At 56.1% G+C, this 21,109-nt stretch overlaps 1 protein-coding gene across 3 annotated transcripts in view; it reads right to left on the bottom strand.

Moving 5' to 3' along the window:
* Nucleotides 1-359: 359 nt before the first annotated feature.
* BRINP1 (BMP/retinoic acid inducible neural specific 1) overlaps nt 360-21,109 on the bottom strand; it is a 171,035-nt gene continuing 150,285 nt past the window's right edge. For all 3 annotated transcript variants that reach the window (XM_055301581.1, XM_055301582.1, XM_055301583.1), the window contains exon 8: nt 360-3,354. In XM_055301581.1, coding sequence (XP_055157556.1) covers nt 2,214-3,354 — 1,141 coding nt within the window. In that variant the 3' untranslated portion in view covers nt 360-2,213. The remainder of the gene's footprint in view (nt 3,355-21,109) is intronic.

The raw sequence follows: 21,109 nt of genomic DNA, 5'->3' as shown, positions 1-21,109 counted from the left end.
ATTTTTGTTTCTCTGACATGCCCCATTCATCTAATAGGCATTGAAGAGATGTTTGATGATTTGCTGACCTTCTGCAAAATCTTGTGCTTGATGAATAGCTGCTATGTGATCTCTGGCATGAAAGGACTTCCAATCTAAATGAACACTGAATGCTCAAAAGCTGAGGTCCAGAAAACTATGTTCATGTGAAATGCAAGTCAGTGTTAAAGTTGGTATCAGAAAATATGCTAATTCATACTAAAAAATGGAACACTAAAATTGGAATTTGCCTCTCAAAAAAAAAAAAAAAAAAAAAAGACCTATTCCCCCGCCCCGCCGCCACCCCAACCCCTACACACATACACACATAACCACACTCTAGGTAATTCTTCTTATGTCCTGAGGCCCTCTCCTCCTTTCCTCTTAGACTATGTTAGGGATGGTGTTCTCCTTTCCTCATATTATCACAGACTCTGGTGACGCCTGAGATAGGTCTTTGTATTTTAGCTACGATGATAGCATTAACTTGAGAAAGAAAGGTGCGTTCCCGAACTAGAACCAGCGAGCGGAAGGTACGCAAAAGCTGACCGAGGAATAGAAGACCTATCCGACAATTGGATCTGCTTTATAACACAAAACGGAATGGACACTATTGCTCCCTTTCAGGAAAAGAGGAATTCAAGGAATGCGGAAGGTGGAGCTAATTAGCTTCCTGTCCCTGGGATGGTCCAGCCAGTAAACAGCCGCGCTGTCCCTAAGGTGGTGAAGACGAGGTTTGCACTGGGCAGACGTTTAGACCAGAGGAATTCCATTTTCTCCTTTGACCCTGAAATTTGTGATCCTGTTTCCCTGACAATACAGAAATGAAGATTTGGGTGCTCAGAAGCACCTCTAGCGAGTACCACCTCACCAAAAAGATCAACAGAGATCCTGAAGACTCGGAAGTGTTATCTGCCCAGATCCTCGACAGGAGTGCTCTGAAATGAGTTTTCTTTCTTTGAATTTCTCCCTTCGATTTAACTACCAAGTCCCAAAACAAGGCCTCTCGCCTTCCTAGATGCCAAAGAATCGGCCGCGTCATGATGGGTGCATGTGTGCGTGTGCACGCGCGCGCGGGTTCTGAGTTAATCAAAGGATCTATTTTTTTTTTTTTTTTTCCATCCTTACTTGGGGAAGTCTGTCTGCAGAGCACTGCAGTGTTAGAACTTACCCCAGTTTACTGTGGTTACTGATTTTTGTTTAAAGAGAATTTTAAAATGCAAAGCATTTCTAGGAAATCTGACACCATTCCCTTTTCTTTTGGGGGCGGGGGGCAGGCCGGGGAAGTGGGTTTTTTTCAGTTAAAAGAAAAAAAAAAAAAGCTATCAAAACAACCTGAGACTGAAAAAGATCTCATCCCTGGGCAGCGTGGCTGGAGGAGAAAGCACAAGAGCGGCCAGCACGACTCAGAAGGAGGAGGAGCGCTGCCAAGGGGTTCGGAAGGCAGAGTTCAGATCCTTACCCAGGCGGCAACTACGTGTGGCCACGGGCATGCCATTATCTCTCCGTGCCTGTTTCAGGGACTAACTCAAGGAGTGTGACAGCTCGTATCTGAGGGTCCTTATTGGCGTCACGCCTGTGAGGACGCTCATGTTTCTCCCCCCACCCAGCGCCCTCTGCAAGTCCCCCAACCGTCCAGCTTCAACTAACTTCAGTTTGTTCAGAATGCGTAAGATGGCACGGTCATCTCATCCCCGCCCCGGTGCGAGAATGAGTCAAAAGAACCACAAGGAATTAGGCGTAAAGAGGGAAGAAATCATAACCCAAGAAATATCTTTATCTATGTCCATTTCCTCCCACAAGGAAAAATGGCAGTGTCGCTTGTACATTACATATATCTCTCTTTCTTTTTAGTGTTTAATCTTAGCACCTGCACAGCAGAGATCTTTGCAATTCGTTGCATATGCTCTCCCCTTCTCCCCCCACAATACAGCACCTGAGGCCTAAGAAGCAACCCCTCCAAGCTCCTCCAAGGGCTGAGACCCTTCTTCATGACAGAGTATAGAAATCACAAACATGCCCAACGGTTTTATACAGTTGCTAGAACGTTGTCGTTTCCAACGGATGAAGACTCTTCCTCCTTTTCTTTGAACAGTGATTACGTTTTACAAATTTCTGTCTGTTTTGTTTTGCTTTGCTTTGTTCTGTTAGGTTTTGTACAACAAAAGGGAAAGCCCGTGGCGGGGAGTCCCAGGCTAACAGAGTTTGGCCGTCATCTGGTCCGACTGTTTGAGGATCTCGGTGTTGTAGAGGTCCAAGGCGTGGTTCACCCTGATGATCTCGCTGTTGGTGAGTTTCAGGCGGTGCTTGAGCATACAGGAGAACAGGTCCAGCTGGGGTTTCCCCGGGGCCACCGGAGGGGCCAGGCGGTTAATTCGGTCCCGAATGTCCAATAAGAGGAGCATCACGGAGGAAGAGGAATAGAACTGGCCACCTTGGGTGTAGGACTGGTTGACCTGCTGCACGGCGCTGCGAAGGAGGTCAGCGTTGAACCGCAGGCTGTACCCGAACACCTGCACATCCGAGATCTTGATGTAGAACTGCCTCTTGGAGGGGTCGGACAGGTCCACGGGGCCCTGGCCGGTCTCGTTCCGCAGGAGGGTGGGTAGCCGAGTCCGACTACGTAGGTAGATGTGGACCGTCTCGAAAAACGTTTTCCACCGATTGCCCAGCAAGAGAGTCCAGTTGTAGCACTGGCTGTTTTGGAGACGGATCTTCTCCCAACGCGGGTAGCCAAATTCCCCGAAGGGCATGTTCCAGCCCTCCGAGTGGCTCCCGCTGAAGGGGTTGACGTAGACGAAGAACATGGGGTCCAGGCTGCTGTTGCGCATCTGGCAGATGCGCATGGACATGCCGATCACCATGTGGATGAAGTCCATGCGGTTCTTGTTGCTCTTGAGTGTCAGGGACATGCGCTTGCGCCACCGGGGATCGAAGAAGGTGTCGAGGCGGATCTCGTTGCTGATGAAGGTGGTGTGGACGTAGAGGCGCGAGTCCATCTTCTGCAGCAGGTACTTCAGCTCCAGGTCCTGGAAGTCCAGGTCGGTCTCGAAGCTGATGAACTGCTCGCTCCGCTCCGAGTCCACGTTCTGTGGTTCGCAGCGGCCTCGGTACAGCTTGTAGCCCTTGTTGCAGGAGCCGCAGAGCGAGATGTTGGCCAGGCTGCACATGGCACAGCTGTTGTTCCCTCCTATGATGCAGGGGATGGGGCGCTGGCACAGCGTGGTGCTGCCGTGGCACACGCAGCTCCTCTGGCTCTCCAGGAAGGTGCCCCAGAACCCGTTCTCGTTGCAGTAGAGGAGCGACTGCACCCTCGCAAGCCACTGCTGAATCGTCCTGGGGGTGGAAGGAAAACGGACACTGTTAGCCACCAGGGGTGGGCTGCTCGGCCTGACCCAACCGAGAACGCAAAGCGCAGCTGCCCCGGGGATGCAAGGCCTGGGTAGTGCCGGCACCGGCTGCAAATAGGAACCGGGTTGTCGTTCCTCGCGATGCCGCCGACCGGCTATGCGACACCGTATGTGGACGTTTCTCACGTTCCGAGGCCGCGTCTGTGAAGTGAACGGCTCGGAGTGACTGTTCTCTGGGGCCCTTCAGCTCCAGGGTCCACGGCACAGCAGCCCCAGGGAAGCGGGGCCCGGGAGATTAAAGTGTCTCAACTCAAACGCCCCTGCCAGGTCACGGCAGAGCCTGGAAATCAGCAACAGAGAACAACTTGGAGGTGGGGGCACGTATCACCTGCAGCACACGTTCCAACCCCCCCAGATTCCTCCCACGAGGCTACGTCACGTCCAACGGCTTCAGACAATGAGATTCTATTTACTGCAACCCCAGAGATCACCGTGCTTCCCTGCCGACGGTCCTGCGCGACCGGCCCTCACACCTAGGAGACATGCGCGCTCCCTCGTCTTCTCCCCATGCTCCAAACTCGCCGTCCAGGGGAACTTGCATGACCACGCGTCTCTCCAGGTCCCCGGGACTCGATCCCAGGACCCCGCGATCCCGGCCTGGGCGGAAGGCAGACCTCGGAGCCACCCAGGCATCCCCCCCAACCCACACTTTGATCAGCGCTGCCCCGGCCTGACCCCGGGTTCCAGCCACCGAAACGTCGCGATGAAGACAGACACGACCTCGGGTGAGAAGCAGCAGAACAGGTAAGAGTATGGAAGGCGGTCAGCTGAGTGGCCTCTCGCCGTCCCTCACTTCCGTGCGGGTCACCTCTTGGCTGTCGTTCTCGCCACGAGCAATCCCTGACACGTGTCCGCCCCGCTGGAGCACCGCCCTGCAAGCCAGCCCGGGCGCGGGGTGGTCAGCGAGCGCTCGTCGCCCCGGCGCCTCCCTCCGGAGCCGCGGCCAGGCCGGGCAGCCCCTCCACCCCGTGGTCAGGGCCGCGAGCTTCTGTGGCCGCTCACGCCCCAAGCTGCCAGGTCTGAGGGTCTCCGCAACAGTCAGTTCTTGCTGTTCCCGCGCAGGGACCCTCCGCTCCCTTTACAGACGCGGCAAGACAGACTCAGGGGCGCGGCGGCGGAGCCGAGGCCGAGCGCGGGTGCGGGCAGAGTCCTCCCGGCTCCTGGCGGCCGGTCACGGAAAACCGACACCGAGCGGGCCGCAAGGTGCGGCGCTGATGCTGGCGACGGCAGTGATGGGGCCCTGGGACGAGGAGCCCCCGTACCCTCGCAGTGCCTGTCGCAGGAGGGGTTGGGGTGCGTCCGCCCACCGCCTCCCCGGGGCAGGAGAGCAGGTGCTCGGGCCCACGGAACTGCGTTCAAGGCTCAGCCGGGCAACCGGGGACACGGGACTGCGGCCTCCGAGCCTCGGCACCCACATGTCCGGGGAGGGCCCAGGCCCGTGTTCGGCAGCGGGAGAAGGGACGGCGGGAGGTGACATCCTTAAGGCGTTTAGCACAGAGCCCGGCGTCGCTGAATCCCTGAACAGGTAATAATAACAATAATAATAAGCCCTCTTGTCCCAGAGGACACGCTCACTCCTGGAGCCTGGGGGGGGGGGGCCGGGCTGCTCTGGGGCACCCGAACGTGGGCAGCGCAGGCACGGCCTCCCCGACACCCTGCGGCCCCCCAGGGCCTTTACCAGCGGAGACAGAACAGGGGGGAAGAGTGCGCCCCTCGAAGCTGCGCTGCCTTTAACGTCCCCCCACCCGGGCAGTGAAACCGCCCCGCACGGCCGGGGCACCTGCCTCCCCTGGAGTGTGCCCTCGGGGCTGCAAGGCCTCGGACGGGGCGTCCGTCCTCACCCCCACCCCTCGCACCGTTCGCGGGGTGAACAAATGTTGGCAGAATGAATGAACCGCGAAAATGAATTTCTTGCATTCTTCATTTAAAAATAATGATAATAATAAACCCCCCCACCCAACGTCTCCACCCCCGGCTGCCGTACTCGTTCCCGACGCCGTCCACCCGCACGGCTCCAGGCGTCCCCAGCCCCGGCTTCCCGAGACCAATCCTCTCACAGCCTGGAGAACAGCAGCGGGCCCGGCCTTCGGGAGACGGAGCCGGAATAACAACGAGCCCTGCGGCTGCCGCCCCCGGACCAGAACACTGACCGAGGACTGGCTCTGAGTCATCTGGTGTCTCTGCGAGCCGCAGGGGCCCGCCACACGTCTCCGATTGCACGGTTCCATCTGACGAGAGCGTCATTCCAAAATGCCTCTTTCAAATGGCCCACACTTGCCCCTGTCACTCCCTCTCCAAGCGACAGGACAGTGCCCCATTTAGAGCTCCTCTGTTCCCATCTGCGAGGCATTCTATAACCCCATCGAGCGCCCCCTTTCTCGTGTCTCATCATTGGGACCCTTTGTCACCACTTGCCGCCCCCACTCCTTGAATCAATGCCTCATTGTGGCCGAGCCCTCGGGATCCTGGGGGGGGCGCGTAGGAACATGAAAGTCCCCGGTGATGCTGCCACAAGCGAAGGGGCTGCGGGCGAATTAGGATTCCGGCCCTGTCGAGCAGGAGGGACCGGGGACAGAGGCCCTCTGAGGCGCATCGGCGAGCTGCGTGGCACCTGCATCTCCTGACCTCAGAATAATCACGAGGTTGTGGGCCGCATCAAAGGAGGCATTAACGATGCAGCCAGAGGGCTCAGAAGGAGGCCGCGTGCAGGGGTGGGAGCGCGGGGCCGCGGGGAAGGGTGGCCGGGGGAGCGGCCCTGGTGTCGGGGCCACCACGGAGCCTGACCTGGAGGGCCGGGTCCGAGGGGGCGGCCTGCCTCTGTCCTGCCTCCGGGCTGGGCTCGGGGAGCAGGATGGGCTGCCGAGGGCCGCCGGCCGAGGCCGGGCAGCGGGGACCGGGCGTCGGGCATGGGCAGCGCCGTCGTGTCCCCGCGCCCAGCCTCCTGCCTCCTGCTTTTCAGTACGTCCCTCGGTGGAGACGAGCACAAGCAGAAACAGCACCAGAAATCGCAGGTTCGGCGTGTGCGTGCCCGACACACGTGACCCCAGCGGGAGGAGTCGGCCCGGCAGACCCGACGCCCAGGCTCCTCCCGCAGCAGGTGCTCCGGGCAGCGGCCCCGGGGGCTCGGACGCGGGCAGCGCTCTGGGGCACCTCGCCCCCCGAGGCATGCTCCGTGCGGGACGCTCGCCCCAAGGGGCACCCCAGCACCATCCACATCTCAGGCGGGATCCCGAGCCCCTGGGGAGCCGGCCAGTCGGGGATCCACGGAGTCCGACCCCACGCGGGGCCACACTGAGCTGGGAACTTAAGGACCGGGCGGCGGGGAGGAGAAGCGAGGTCGCGGGAGAGGACCCCGGGCCTGCGTGTGCGAGGCCTATTATCGTGCTCCCTGCTTCCTCCGGACCTGCCGGGACCCCTGCCCCCCGCTCGCTGATAATTGGAGCTCCCCGACAGGTGCCCGGGGACAGGCTGGGGCCGGGATCTATAGATACCAGTCCCCAGGCTGGCTGGTGACAGCCCGCCTCAACCCTGGCAACCGAGCCACCGCGGCTTCACAGGCGGGCTCGGGCGGGGAGGCTCTCACGGAGACCACGGAGGGGGCGCGACGCAGTGACGCCAGGTTTCAGAATATTTCTCTGCGTCCCTGGGGATCCAGAGCAGCTCCTGTTTGCAGCCGGCGGTGGAGTCCAAGCGATCCAAACCGGCATCTTTCTGTTGGATGTGATGTCAGTCCGTCCTGGCGGGTCGCAGGGTGGGGGATGCTGGGAGGAGGGAAGACAGGAGGAGGAAGGGGCCGAGGGCGGAAGGCCGGACAGCCAGGGAGGCCGGCTGCTGGGCCCCCTCGAGGCCGCGGGCAGCAGGGGGCGGCGCAGGAGCAGGAGCAGCGGACCTCCAAGAAGACGGCAAGTGTCCGGCTCACCGCCCGGCCTTCCGAGGGAAGACGCCTCTGGGATTTCCATTCCACTGGGAGGACGCTGACGGCCGGAGAGGGTCTGGGACTTCCCAAGGCCACACCGCGTGCACAGTGACAGACGGGAGCTCGGGCTTTCTGGATCCCAAGCCAGAGCCCCCTCCAGTCCCCGGAGCACCGTCCAGGCTCCGGGCCCGGCTCCCCTGCAGGCCTCTGTCCTTGCCTCGGCCAGGATCTCCTGGCGACCTGACAGGGTCCCGGTGACACAGCTGGAGCTGCTCGTCATGTGGAGGACGGAGGCTATGCCACCCAGGGCTCCCATCAGTGCCTTCAAAGACTCGCGCCTCCCTTTCAGAGCCACCCGGGTGGGGAGCCCAGGCTGGGATTCCTAATTCAAGCAAACTCCCCGCTGATTTTAATTGGAGGTTTTGCCTAAGACAGGAATGCGGTGCCGGGCCAGTGGCATTTTAGGGAAGATCACACAAATCGAGCGCCAAGGAGAGAGGGGGGAGAAACAGATCTAGGCTAAAATAGAAAACTCATCCGTGGCTCCCATTTGCCTACCAGGAGTGTTTATTTAACAGTGGAGAGGAAATGAAAAAAAAAAAAAAGAAAGAAAGAAATAGGAGCTTGGGATTTTTCTTTTACGTGTGCCCCGTGCTTCTTCCTTGGCGTTGCTTTGACCCTGGAACGGGCGAGTGATTCCGGGGCACCCCGCGAAACGTGCACGCAGTAGACCGTACACCGGACGGGGGAGGCCAACGGCTGCTTCCAGGCTCCCGATGGGGCTCTGTTTCGGCTGCGCTGTGCACGACTGCGTGCGTGTGCACTTCATGCTGCACGCGTGTGCGTGCGTGCAAGGAAACGGCCGTGTCAGTGGTGTGGGAATGCTCAGTGCTCAGCTGGTCCACCGAGGCGCCGGTGGGAACGACAGCGACCGTCACACCCACGCTGTGGTCCTCGTTTTCCCCAGGTAATACTGAGCTCTCAAGCGTTCCCCTCTGGAGTTTCCGTCAGCGCCCTAAAGACCCGTCTGCCCCGCCTGCCTGGGTCCTTCACGAGGCGTCAGGCCTCATGGAATGAAGGAATGAACGGCTCCCGGCCACGAGGAGGGAAAGACCGGAGGAAGAATGGGGGAGGCCCCTCGCCCTAAGCGTGATGCTTCTAGTCCGGAATCGCGGAGGAGGAAACAGGTCTGATTGGACAGGACGAAGGTGGGGGGTGCAAGGGGCGTGAGAACCCAACGGGGTCTTTAAAATCAGCATAGTCGGGAAGGATCAGGAGACGGTTTTGGCCGTGACACAGTCCTGTGTCTGGAAGGGGGTGACAGGTAACGTCCGCTGCACACTCACATCCGGCATTTTGCTTTGGGGCGTGGATGTGCTTGGAGGCAGGAGGAGGAAGGGCCTGGGAGCCCCCCGGGCTGACAGGCTTCGAGCACAGGCGGCTCCCAGGTGGGCGCTGCAAGAGTGGTTGGCTGCTCCAAGAGGAACGAGAGGCGAAGACCCCAAGGCTAGAGATTGAAAGGGGGCTGATGGGGTCTCATGGGCTTAGGGACAACCATGTGGCAGGAGGGCACAGGGCCATGGAGCCATCACAGATGAAACAGATCCTGGACCCCACTCCCACGACCGCTGTCTGCCCCTGGACATTTGACCTTGCTGTGTGACCTTGGTAAGTCATGTGACCCCTCTGAGCCTCAGTTTCTGTATCTGTCCAATGGGGAAGGTACTCCCTGCCAGGCGCTTGGTCTCCAGAACTAGAATCAGCTACGCAGACACCCGGGCGGTCTGCAGTGAAGGGCCCTGGGCACTGACCACTAACCGTCACCGTTACGGAGGGCGAACCACAACCAGCTGTGCACAAGGGCCCCAGGGGAAGCTATCCCCTCAGTCACTAGAGGGGCTCAGCTACCGTCCCCGAAGAGCCGCGTCTCCCGAGCTCCTCACCCTCCACGGTCCTGATGAATGCTGTCGGCCCGATGCTTGAGGACAAGGCGAGTCATGGGCTGTGGGGTCAGGCAAGACCGGGTGTTGAGTCACAGCTCCGCCACTGGTTACTTAACCTCCAGCGCATTGCTTGTCCTTCCAGAGTTTCTGTTTTCTCAACTGCGGGATGTGGAGTAAGAGCAGAGTCCCTTGGAGAACCAGGTAGGGCACTGTGTAGAGCCTCCAACACACAGTAGGTGCGCGCTGTCTCGCCTGAAAACAAACTGCGGTGCTTCTCCGGCTCACACGGGAAACGGCCCCTTTGAAGTCGGCAATTATGGATTATAAATCCACGGAACGGGATTCAATAAACGTCAGTGGGTCAGTCGAGTGCTCATAGAAAAAAATAGCAACAGGAGCAAAAGGCAACCCCTTTTGACACTCAGTCTTTTACTGATCCTTAAGACTAAGGATCTTAGTCTTTTCTCCACAAAGAGAGGAATTACGGATCTAAGTGGGAAAAGCAAAAACAAGAATAACAACTCTCCCGACATCAACCAAACAGCCACTTTGGAAGAAAACAGAGGGGAACCTTATTATGGTTTTCGAGGAGACAGAGATGTCTTGAGACCGCTCATCCGAAGGGGGAAAGAGATGGTTCATAGGGATAAATTAGGATAAAAAATATTCGCCAAAAGATAGCATTCAAAGGACAAAAAGGCCACCTTCGTTAGAGGGTGTGTCTGCAATACCTCCGGCCGATCAAGGGCCGTTGCTTCACAACACATAAGCAACGGCTCCTATACTGGCCGCATGCTGGGCTCTGGAGTATTGTACGCGGCTCCTTAAATCAGAGTGGATGCAATTATCACAATTTTTACTTTTCTTGAGAATGTGCTCACTAAGCTGCTTAATAAATGTGATGGGTCCCAGAAAGAGAGAAAGAAAAGAAAAACAAACAAAACAAAACAACACAACAAAAAGAACTACAAAGCAGTAAGAAGAAACCCGATAATGAAAAGAGAAAATAGGCAAATGACAGCAAGAGGCGCCTCATAAAAGGAGATATTCGAGAGGCCACTAAGTCCGTGACACGCCATCAGTCATCGGGACCGTGACATTAAAGCTCCGGCGAGATACCCCCTTCAGCAGGATGGCTAAAATAATAAAAAATACAGACGGAGAAGATGGGAACCGCCAAGTATGGGCGGAAGGATGTGAAGCAGGGAAACGCTCCTGTGCCGCTGGCAGGACAGAGATTTGCTTCGGCGCATTCGGAAAATTGAGAAGTACCTCCTGGGGTAGCTGTCGGGTGTAAAAGGCAGTGGAAGGGAGCGCGGGGTGCAGGCCCCGGGGAGTGGGCTGCAGGCGCCCAGGCGACGACGCCCCCTTTCCCTGGGTGCGCTGGCGACACCGTGAACTCTTGCTGTCCATGAACGGCACGCTCAACTTTCTCGGTGTCTGGGAGGCTTCCAGAAGGCACCGATCTCCAACACCGTCCTTTCCAGCAACCCCCAAGGACACGGCGAGGGCCGAGCTACTTTGTGTTTTCTCATCGCTTTTCAGCCTTTCTGGAACTTTCCGTCTGCTTCTCCGACCTGGTCGGCACGACTCTCCCACGCCCCCGGCTGGCTTGACAGGGAGTCCAGGACCTCACTTTAGGTGCCGCAGAAAACCTTGCGGCTCAGGGAGGAGACCTGACTTCCTGAGGGTCCCGGAATCTAAGCCTCCCGATGTGAGCCCGCCGGAGGCTGGAGGGTGAGCCGCACCGGCTCTAGGCTCTCGGGGATCAGCAGGGGCCACCGCCTGCAGCACCAGCGCTTCCTTCTATCCTGACTCTGTCCTCTGAGCCTCTAGATTCTACTCTGAACAGAAAGGAGCTTCTGAGCTCCAGGGAGGGAAGGGAAGGAGGGAAGGAGGGAAGGAGGGGGAGGGAGGGCAAGGGAGGAAGGAGGGACGGAGGGAGGGAGGAGGGAGGGAGGGAGGAGGGAGGAAGGAAGGAATGAAGGGGAGGGAGGAAGCAGAAAGGAAGGAAGGAAGGAAGATGGAGGGAGGAGGGAGGGAAGGAAGGAGGAGGAGGAGGGAGGAAGGAAGGAAGGAAGGAAGGAAGGAAGGAAGGGAGGAGGGAGGGAAGCAGGAAGGAAGGAAGGAAGGAAGGAAGATGGAGGGAGGGAGGGAGGGAGCAGGGAAGGAAGGAAGGAAGGAAGGAAGGAAGGAAGGAGGAGGGAGGGAGGGAAGCAGGAAGGAAGGAAGAGGAAGGAAGGAAGGAAGGAAGGGGAGGAAAGGAAGGATGGAAGGAAGATGGAAGGAAGGAAGGAGGGAGGAAGGAGGACGAAGGGGAAGGAGGGAGGGAAGGAGGGAGGGAAGAAGGAAGGAGGGAGGGAAGGAAGGATGGAAGGAGATGGAGGGGGAGGAGGGAGGGAAGGAAGGAAGGAAGGAGGAAGGGGGAGGGAGGGAAGGAAGGAAGAGGGAGGGAGGGAAGGAAGGAAGGAAGGAAGGAAGGAGGGAGGGAGAGGAAGGAGGAGGGAAGGAAGGAAGGAAGGAAAGAGGGAGGAAGGAAGGAAGGAAGGAAGGAAGGAAGGAAGGAAGGAAGGAAGGAAGGAGGAGGAAAGAGGAGGGAGGGAAAGAGGGAGGGAGGGAAAGAGGAGGGAGGAAGAAGGAAGGAGGGAGGAGGGACGAGGGAGGGAGGGAAGGGAGGAAGGAAGAAAAAAAACAACTAAACTAAAACAACAGAAAGGATGTGAAGATGCTTATTTTCTTGCCTTACGTCAGCCGCGTGAGTCACCAGCCCTACTCGCCAGGAGCGCGGAATGACAAGCAGGGACGCGTAGTGGTGTGGGTTAGAGCGAGCCCTGCGCATCACTCACACCCAAAGCCGGTGGGTGCTCTCCCCCTTGGGGTGTCGCGGGCCCCGCCTCACGCTGCCTTCCTATCTCCCCCATAGACAGAAAAGAAATGCCGAAGATGTCCTTGGTTAAAGGCTTCGGTGCCCCTGGTCGGGAGGGCACGCGTAGGCCTGGTGATTGGCAGGCCGCGCCCCGAGCCGGCAGGGGGGTTATCCACGGGCTCGTACCTCTTCCTTAATAGGACAGTTTAGTGCACACTCAGAATAGGTCTTTGTCGCCAAATTGCTACCCTCTCCCCAGACACATACACATACGCACAAATTGAACAGGTCAGGGATGATCAAAGTAGCAATTTACTCCAGGGAGGGCTGTCTGCAGGTTTAGAGTGACAGATTTTCAGGATCCCGGGGCTGAAGGATGCTCAGACGAGGTCCGGTCCACAGGAAACAGAGCGCACGCGGGTCACGGGCCTTGCCTGACGGCTCACACGAAGCGCCTGGGAGCCCAGGGCCAGAATCGTCCCCGGGAGGAGGAACCTCACAGGAATCCCGCTCACCCCTCCGCCCAGCCTCCCCTACAAGTACCCTTCCACCCGGGGTGGCGGGCAGCGGGGCGGGGACGGAAACATTCTCACTTCTCAGGGATTACTCGCCCCCCGATCTGAACCGACACTAATTCCCAGAGACGAAAACCGTCAGCGGGACCCACTAGTCAGAAGAAGAGTTTACGGAGTTCGCCTCATCAAGGCAGTTCCCAGCTGGGCTGTCTCACCGGGGGTCCAGTAGTGTTTCCCTGATTCTAGAACACTCACACTTGGATTTATCCCGCAACTGAAATGCTCGGTGACTGCAGGAACCCTCTTCCTTCAGCTCCCAAGACCTACGCTACACGTTTGCCCCCACAAATAATGAAATCATATTATGGAACATTCTCTCCCTTTAACCGGCTTCCAAGAAAACAACACAAAACAACGATGCGCACGGCGTAGGCCCTGCCTGGGCTGAGACACGCATCACGGGGCAGGAACCCTAAACCGAACACACCGAAGGGTTCCAGAGGGCGACCCTGTCTTACAAAACGTTCCTTCGCAAGGTCTCCGAAGAGCACAGCCTCCTTTCTACTCAAGCGTATTGCACTGAAAAAAAAAAATGAGCAAGGAGCACTGCGTGTGACCGGCGGCCCCCAGATCCTCTCAGAAGCGGATCCATATCCCCGTCCCCTGCAAGCGAGGCTGGTCCTACCACTTTCCCGAACAATCCTGGGAGGCGCAGCAGCAATCCACCTGGCGTGCGGACTCCCATCTCAGAGACCTGCAGCCTCTACCGCCTGTTCCTGGAGAGGTCCTCTTGGAGCTGAGCCCACTGACTGACCCCCGGTGGAGCGGTCACACCGGGGAGGCCTGGGGAGGGACAGGGGCCCTGCTGAGCCCACCTCTGCCCATCCCTTCCAGGGCTCCCGGCACGTGAGAGAAGGTTTCTTGGAACCTCCAGCCCAACCCAGCGGCCGGGTGACTTCAGCCCAACTCCATGTGGAACAGAAGAATGGCTCGGCCGTCGTGGCACAAGTTCCTGACCCATAGATCGTGGGCAGGATATGACGGCTGGTGCTGGGTCAACTTATTACACAGCATCAGATATTCAAACTGGTACATCCCATGGCCCCTAGAGGACTCTGGCCATCTCCTGCCCTTTCCCTCACTACCAGCCTCTGTTACCGTACGAGGCAGGAGTCTAACTAGGCCCCTCGCTCCCCAAGATCCCAATCACTAGTCCTCGGGACCTGTGAAAATAACACGCCATCTCTCCCACGAGTGCGTCTGCGATTTGGCACAGTCGACCTCAAAACACGTAGACCATCCAGGTGCGTCTACTCCGATCAGACACGAGCACGGAGCTTTCTCCGGCCGTTAGCAGGGAGAGGGCTCTGAGAGCGGATGCACGAGAGGGACCCGTGGCACCTTCATTCCTTCAGAGCTGGGGGCAGTCTGCCTGTGGGGCCTGGGGAGCAGGCTTGGGGGAACAAGAGCAAAGCCCGGCCAACAACCAGCAAGGAGATGGTGACGTCAGTCCTTCAACCACGATGACTTGAATCCTGCCCACAACCCACATAAGCGTGGAAGCAGACTCTGCCCCAGAACCCCCACCTCTTTACTTCTGCCTGTGACATACAAGGCAAGAGATCTAGCTATCCCACGCCCAGACTCCCAACCCGAGGAAACTGAGATGCAGTAAATGCCCGTGGCTTTACGCCTCCAAGTTTGTGGTACTTTGTTACACGGCACGACCAAACTGACACGGCGTCTCTGGCGAACGCACTTCTCCACTCGCTTTCATCTTACTCTTTGATAACCCGATTCTTTTCGATTCCCTGATGGCTCTGACGGTTCATGATTTCATGGTTCTAGGTCATTCACCTGCCTGAGCCTCAGATTCCCAAGGTAAAGCACTGGCCTGACACTGGTCCCGTGGCAGCTCTAGTTGACGTGCCGGGTTTCAAGCCTTCCGTGCCGTACGCCCCGTCTGCTCTACGGCTCCACCGCTACCCTTTGCATAGTGCCCAGCGCCGAGTCGGCGCTCACTAAATATCTGAGGAATGAAGGAATGGATGGACGCGTAAATGGAGATCTGGGACGAATATTAGTGCAAATGTTCTTGGACAAGAACAAAGGGCTACGGCCAGGTCGGAGAACGTTGGGCCCATCATTACTTTCTCTGAGCCTTAGTGTTCTTACCTGTAAATGGGGAGACCAATCCTGGCTGCAGCTCCCAGGCAGGTTATCACATGTAAGGATCAGAGGAAATCGTCGATGGAAAGCCCTCTGCAAAGTAAAGTAGCCTGTACATAAGGCATTTGTCTCCGTTTACTTTGAAAGGTTAGGAATGTCCCCGAGCCTAATGGGGTAAATTTATTCTCTAATTATACCAGAAACCGAGTACCTTCCTGCTGTTACTTTGGCGGCTGGTGGCTAGCAGTCATGCCACCTCTCAGCGGGACGGGTCCCTGCTGGGATACAAAGCCATTAGCACCTGCTTCAGCAGAAGGTGCTAGAAACTCAAGTCAAAGCAGACACGCTGAAGGATGAGGACCTGGTGACGGGAGGAACACCTGAGGCACCACACCACGCACTCTGGGTCGCTGCCTCTTAACCTGGTGTAAAGCGCTCTCTTCCACGGCCCTGTACCAAGGAACCCAATCTCTTGAAAGACTCTAAGCAGAAGGGGTCCTGTGGCCAAGTAAGCTTGAAAAAAAAATAGATGTAAGTGACCCAATCTCTTGTTATTATTATTTTTAAAATTTTTATTTATTTATGATAGTCACACACACACACACACACACACACACACAGAAGCAGAGACACAGGCAGAGGGAGAAGCAGGCTCCATACACCAGGAGCCCGACGTGGGATTCGATCCTGGGTCTCCAGGATTGCGCCCTGGGCCAAAGGCAGGTGCCAAACTGCTGCGCCACCCAGGGATCCCAGTTTTTTTTTTTTTAATTCAACATTTTCTAAACTTTTTCAACCAAAGACATCACTTCCTCTCCCGCCGCCCATCAAGACATCCTATACGATTCACTTAGAGGAATTCATTTCTGCTCAGTTTCTACAGAGCAAGGGGACCCTGTATTCGCGGCGGCGAGGGGACTATTCTAATCCGAGGTTAGCGCTGTCCTCCGACGAGCGACATCAGTGTCGCGTGGGACTCAGGGACCATCCCAGGCTGACTGGATCATAAACCCGGCGGGTGGGGCCCAGCCGTCTCGGTGCAGAAAGCCCCCTGGGTGATCACGATGCCCGTTCCGGCTTGGGAGCCACTGCATGGTGGATCCACAGAGCAGTGGGAAAGTCATGTCAACCCACGAAGAAATACTGACCCCTTTTACACGTCGGGGAGGAACCCCGTTGATTCTCTAGCTCCAACCTCAAACGACTAGCCGGGAACACTTACTAAACCACGGCATTCTCATTTTTTTCCCCCTCCCAATAGCTATTCATCAGCGAAACGGTGACACACAAGTTCCACAGTCAGGTGTTCAATTCCCCCACCGTTTCACGTCAACGTATGGGTCTGACCTTATTCACTAAGAAGACGAACCCACTGAGAGTTCACGTTACACGTTAATTGACCACCTACTGTATGCTAAGACCACGGCAGGTACATCTTGGGTCATCTCTACAATGCCTTGGTGAGGAAAGTCCTGTTATTTATCCTCATTTCACAGATGATGGCACTTAGAGGACCGGAAGACACTTAGCACACAGCTCACCAGGCTTTAACGCCAGACTGTCTGGTTCCAAAGCCCAAGCACTCGTGGTTTTTGTTTTGTTTTGGTTTGGTTTGGTTTGTTTTTTGTATTTTTTTTTTCTCTGCACTCTCTGATTTCCCATTCCGGATGAAATTAATCTTCCAGTCAATGCTTTATATGTCATTTTCTGGAATAGAAAGCCATTCTCCCCCCGCCCCCTTCCGCCAAGCGCAAAGCATCGTCATCCTGCAGCTTGCACCGTAGAGCTCCCTCATCAAGCACTGTATCGCTGCGGGCCGGGCAGCTCTATCCGTCCCTGGGAGCTGGGGGAGAGGCACCGGTCACTGCCCTCGTGGAATCTGTGGTCAAGACGGGGAAGTCTGGGATGAGACATGCAATTGCGGACGTGCCAATTGTCCGAAAAAAAGCCGGATGTAGTGGAGACACCCTGCAGGGCACTGCAAAGTGGTCCAGCATGTCAGGGCAAGCGTCCCTAAGAAACGGGGGTGTGGTCTGAAAGTTAAAGGGCCAACAGATGAATCCGGGCAAAGAGGCAAAGGGATTCTCCAGTCTTCCCCAGGAGGAACCTATTTCTCTCCCTTCTCACCTCTACTGCTACTCGGACTCTGTTTCTACGACGGGAACCGCAATAGAATCTACTCTGCAGGCTTGTCGTAAGGGTTCAATGAGCCAATATCCGGAAGGCACTTAAACCTGTGCCCGGCACGTGTGTTAACTGCTGTTATCGTCATTTATTTTTTCTTACTGTAGGACCCTGTGCACGCTGCTCCACCGAGAGTGGCAAGTTAGGAGGACTAAGAGCTTCTCCCTCGGGACCAGCTCCCGGGATTGACCTCCGAGCGAGCGACTCGCCACACAGCGGACACGTCCCTCCCGTCAGATAGACGTGGGGTCATCATCAGGTGCTCGCGACGGGTTGGTTATGCTCCCACGAAGCCCACACGCGTCTCTTCCCTCCAAGTAAATAGCACGCTTGTTCCCACATCTGCTTGTGCCAGTTGCATTTGCCATTATTATATCATGGAAGCAAAAGTCAAATAAATCAATTAAACACGAGCTGTCTTTTTCTGTGGAAACTAATTTGAATTCCATGAACAGATTCTAGAAAGACATTTGCTGGAGGAAAAAAAAAAATGTCATTGATTTAAATAAAGGGGAAGTACCTGAAAATGATTAGGACCGGGGCATGGAAATCTATAAACATTTAGATTGTTTCTTAAGAGTCTTTAAGCTGTTGCTCCACTTTGAATAAACTGAGGTTGGAAATGTTATACAATTATGGGTGTGGTTTAGGCAAGAAAGCCAGTAAAATGTCAAATGGAATATACCAGCATCCTCAGAAAAGATTCTGGCCCTACTTCAAAAGGCTGGCCGAGGAATATGCATGTACATATTTTTAAGTTAAAATAAAATGTGTTTATATATGTGCGGCATGTATGTACATTTTAGGATTCCCTATTTTTAACTTTCTCAATTAACTGACAAATTATCGCTTCCTAATTTTGTCTGGTAAGGAAGGAACTGGGGGCCTTGACATTTTACCCTATGCCCAACGTGGCATAGACGTTCTTCCATTGCTTTTCCAACGTCAACAGTTTATTGATTAGGTATTAGGTATTAGTTTTATCCCTAGCATACCGACGAGAAAAATGAAGCTCGGATACCTTGATACTGTACCAAATTTGCATTGTTAGCTACTGTACCTTCTTCTTGGCCTATGGGACTCCGGAGCGTGAAGCCTTCGGTATCGTAAATCCCACTGCCTCTCTAGTATGTTGCCACATGTGGTTGGGCTCACGCTTGGTCTTCTTGGGTGGAAATACGCGTTTCTTGGAGGCAGAAACAGCGTCCTCATCAAACACCGAGGGTTTACCACCAGCGTGCTGATGATTACATCAGTGTCACATCTGCATATTTCGTTATAAGTCACGAGGGGCTTCCACACGTATCCTATAAACCGACTGGGACGTCGGCTCTACAGGGTAAGCTAGTCTCATCATCCTGGTCGTACAGATGAGGAAACGGAGTGTTGGGGCAGGTTTAGAGATTTGTGGAGGTCACACATCTAATAAGTGGCGGAGCAGAGACTGTCGGCCTAATAAACTGAACCTGACTCCTGTTCAATACAATATAAGAAGTCCTGTCCTTCCGCCCCACGGCGGGAGCCTATGGAGATGAAATCCAGAGGCAAGTAAGCACAGGGCTCAGAGAGAAGAATCAAAACCACTGCGGATACCGAGGGTCATCGTCCTAAAGCTAACGATTATCTTGGGCGCCAGGATCTTTCCATAGATGCCAATTAAACACCGTGTGGAGCAGGAAACGTGTGAAAAGCTGACATGGGTTCAGAAGCCACGGCCCTAGGGTTCGAGCCTGAGGTGGACGCCCCCAAGAGATTTTCGTCTCAACCATGCTTAATTACAGTGTGCGTGGTGAAGGCCCGGGCTGCCGGGTCAAGGCCACGCGACGATGGATGAGACGTAAAAATAAACCAAAGACCCAGAGTCATCGGAAAATGCCGATGATTATGCCGCCCGCCCTCAAGTGAAAGTGCCACGGATCCGCTTTGCCTTGCAGTATATTCGAGGACCTCTCTAAAAGTCAGGAGACAGCATGCAGGAAAGAGCCAGCCAACCCCACTGACGTTAAGGACCTACTCAGTGCTGCGGACTTTTCTCCACCTCATTCAATTTCATAGATTCTGGCAAACGCCTATGTTTGTGCTCCTTTGTTTCTTTTTTGTCTTCAATACGGTACGTTTCACAAAGTCGCATATGTAGCAAGAGACGCTTGGAGGATTTGGATCCAGGGCAGCCCAGGACACGCTCCCTCGGCAGTTTCCACCTGACCACGCTGCTGGCGCTGCCACAGTCCGAGGGCCTCAGGTTTGATCCTGGCGTAGTTACCAAGCCCCCGAGAGACCTTACACAAGTCACTTAACGCCCTGTGGCTTCCGTTTCTTCACTTACGAATGGGGGGGGGCATTCTAACCATGCGCGGTATGCGTGGAAAAATCCTTGAATCATTTATGTGGCGACGGGATGCAATTGTAAGATATCATGTCGCCGTGCCTCTGGGAACCCGTGCCAAGTAGAAAATAATTCACCTGTCCATTCAGTGAACAATGTGTTCTGAACAGCTACTGTGTGCCGATTGCCAGGCTGGGAGGTTAGGACGGTAGAGTGGTCCAGGGGCGCCTGGGGGGGCTCAGCGTTGAGCATCTGCCTTGGGCTCAGGGCATGACCCCGGGGTCCTGGGATCGGGCCCCACGTCGGGCTCCCCGCAGGGAGCCTGCTTCTCCCTCTGCCTGTGTCTCTGCTTCTCTCTGTGTGTCTCTCATGAATAAATAAATACAATCTTTAAAAAAATAAATAAATAAAACGACGTGGTCCAGGACATGGGCACAGACACATGCCCAGGGCTGACGGTCGCACAGGAGACACGAGGCCTGGAGATACCGGTAAGCAAAGGTGCTAGTGCAACCTGAGGTGTGGGGCTTCACGTGGGAAGTCAGGGGGTCAGGTGAGCCTATCAAACAGGTCCCAGCAGCTTTCAGTGCAAGGAACACAGCCCTTGGGGCGGAGATCTGAAGACGCTAGTGCGGCCAAGGGAAAGGAAGCCCCGTCCATTCCAGGCAGAGGGCACGGCCCATGCAGAGCGCCGTGGAGCGGGACGACTCTTGGTACTTAGGGGAGGATGGGGGGCAGGGTTGGGCTGTGAGGGCCGAGGAGAGACGGGCAGCGGGCAGGGAAGAGGTGGGCGGCCCCGCGGGCTCCTTGGAGATACTGCGCTTGCTCCTGAGGCCGGGGTCAGTCACCGAAGGCTGAGCGGGGAGGCCACAGGCCGGGAGGTGGTGGCCTCCACCTCAGGTGGGGTTCTGACCTCCTCGAGGCGCACAGATGGCAAAGTGGGCGCAGCAGATTCTGGGAGACACGGTTACGAGGCCACTGTCGTCTAGGGCGAGAGATCGTGGTTTGAACTACCGGCTACTCATTCAGACTGACTAAGGTTTAATTGCCGGCCCGACACCCTTTGGGAGCTGAACTGTCATTGTCTCAGTCTCTCCCAGGGATACGTCTCCTACAGCCCGGCAAGACCTCGCGGGCACTGAGTCCGGTTGTTTTAAAGGAAAAAAAGATCCCCCTATTTTCCCAAGTGAGCACTGAGTCAGAATCCCCATAAACAAAAAGGGGACGGAGCCGCTCGGTACGGGGGCTGCGTCGGCCCCGGCAAGGCCCAGGTTTTGCAGCCGGTGTTCTCCGGAGCACCTGCTACAGACCAATTCTGGTTTACGGGGGCCACGGCTCGAACTCGGGTCCTCTGGTTCAAAGCCAGTGTGTCCTGGAAAGTTTGTCCTTCTCAGAAGCACACCCTGACCCTAAATAACGATGTTTTGAGGACAAAGGCCCTGTTGCTTATTTCTTTGGGTACCTCCCAGCGTCTGGCGTTGGGCTGGGAGGCCAGGTCAGTCAGTCAGTGTTTGTGGGCCTGCACGGAAGCCTGTCGAACTCAGCACTGGCCAGGCTGACCTGCTGGGGCTCCGTCGACTCCCTCTCCCCTCCTTCCCTCCTTTCCTTCCTACCTCCCGTGCCCCTTTTTCCGGTTTCTTCCTCCCTCTCCCCATTCCTGTGTCCTCCTCCCCTTCTCTGCAAGGAGCGTGGGGTGATTTCCATCACCGTGCAGTGAGTAGCTAGGCAGGCGGTGTGAACGCCCTGGGCCATCACCTCGGGA

The sequence above is a fragment of the Nyctereutes procyonoides genome, unplaced genomic scaffold (genome assembly GCF_905146905.1).
Source record: "Nyctereutes procyonoides isolate TBG_1078 unplaced genomic scaffold, NYPRO_anot_genome, whole genome shotgun sequence".
In the NCBI taxonomy this organism is placed as follows: Eukaryota; Metazoa; Chordata; class Mammalia; order Carnivora; family Canidae; genus Nyctereutes; species Nyctereutes procyonoides.
The sequence above is the reverse complement of the archived record's forward strand: the minus strand, read 5'-3'. Positions and strand labels throughout refer to the sequence as shown.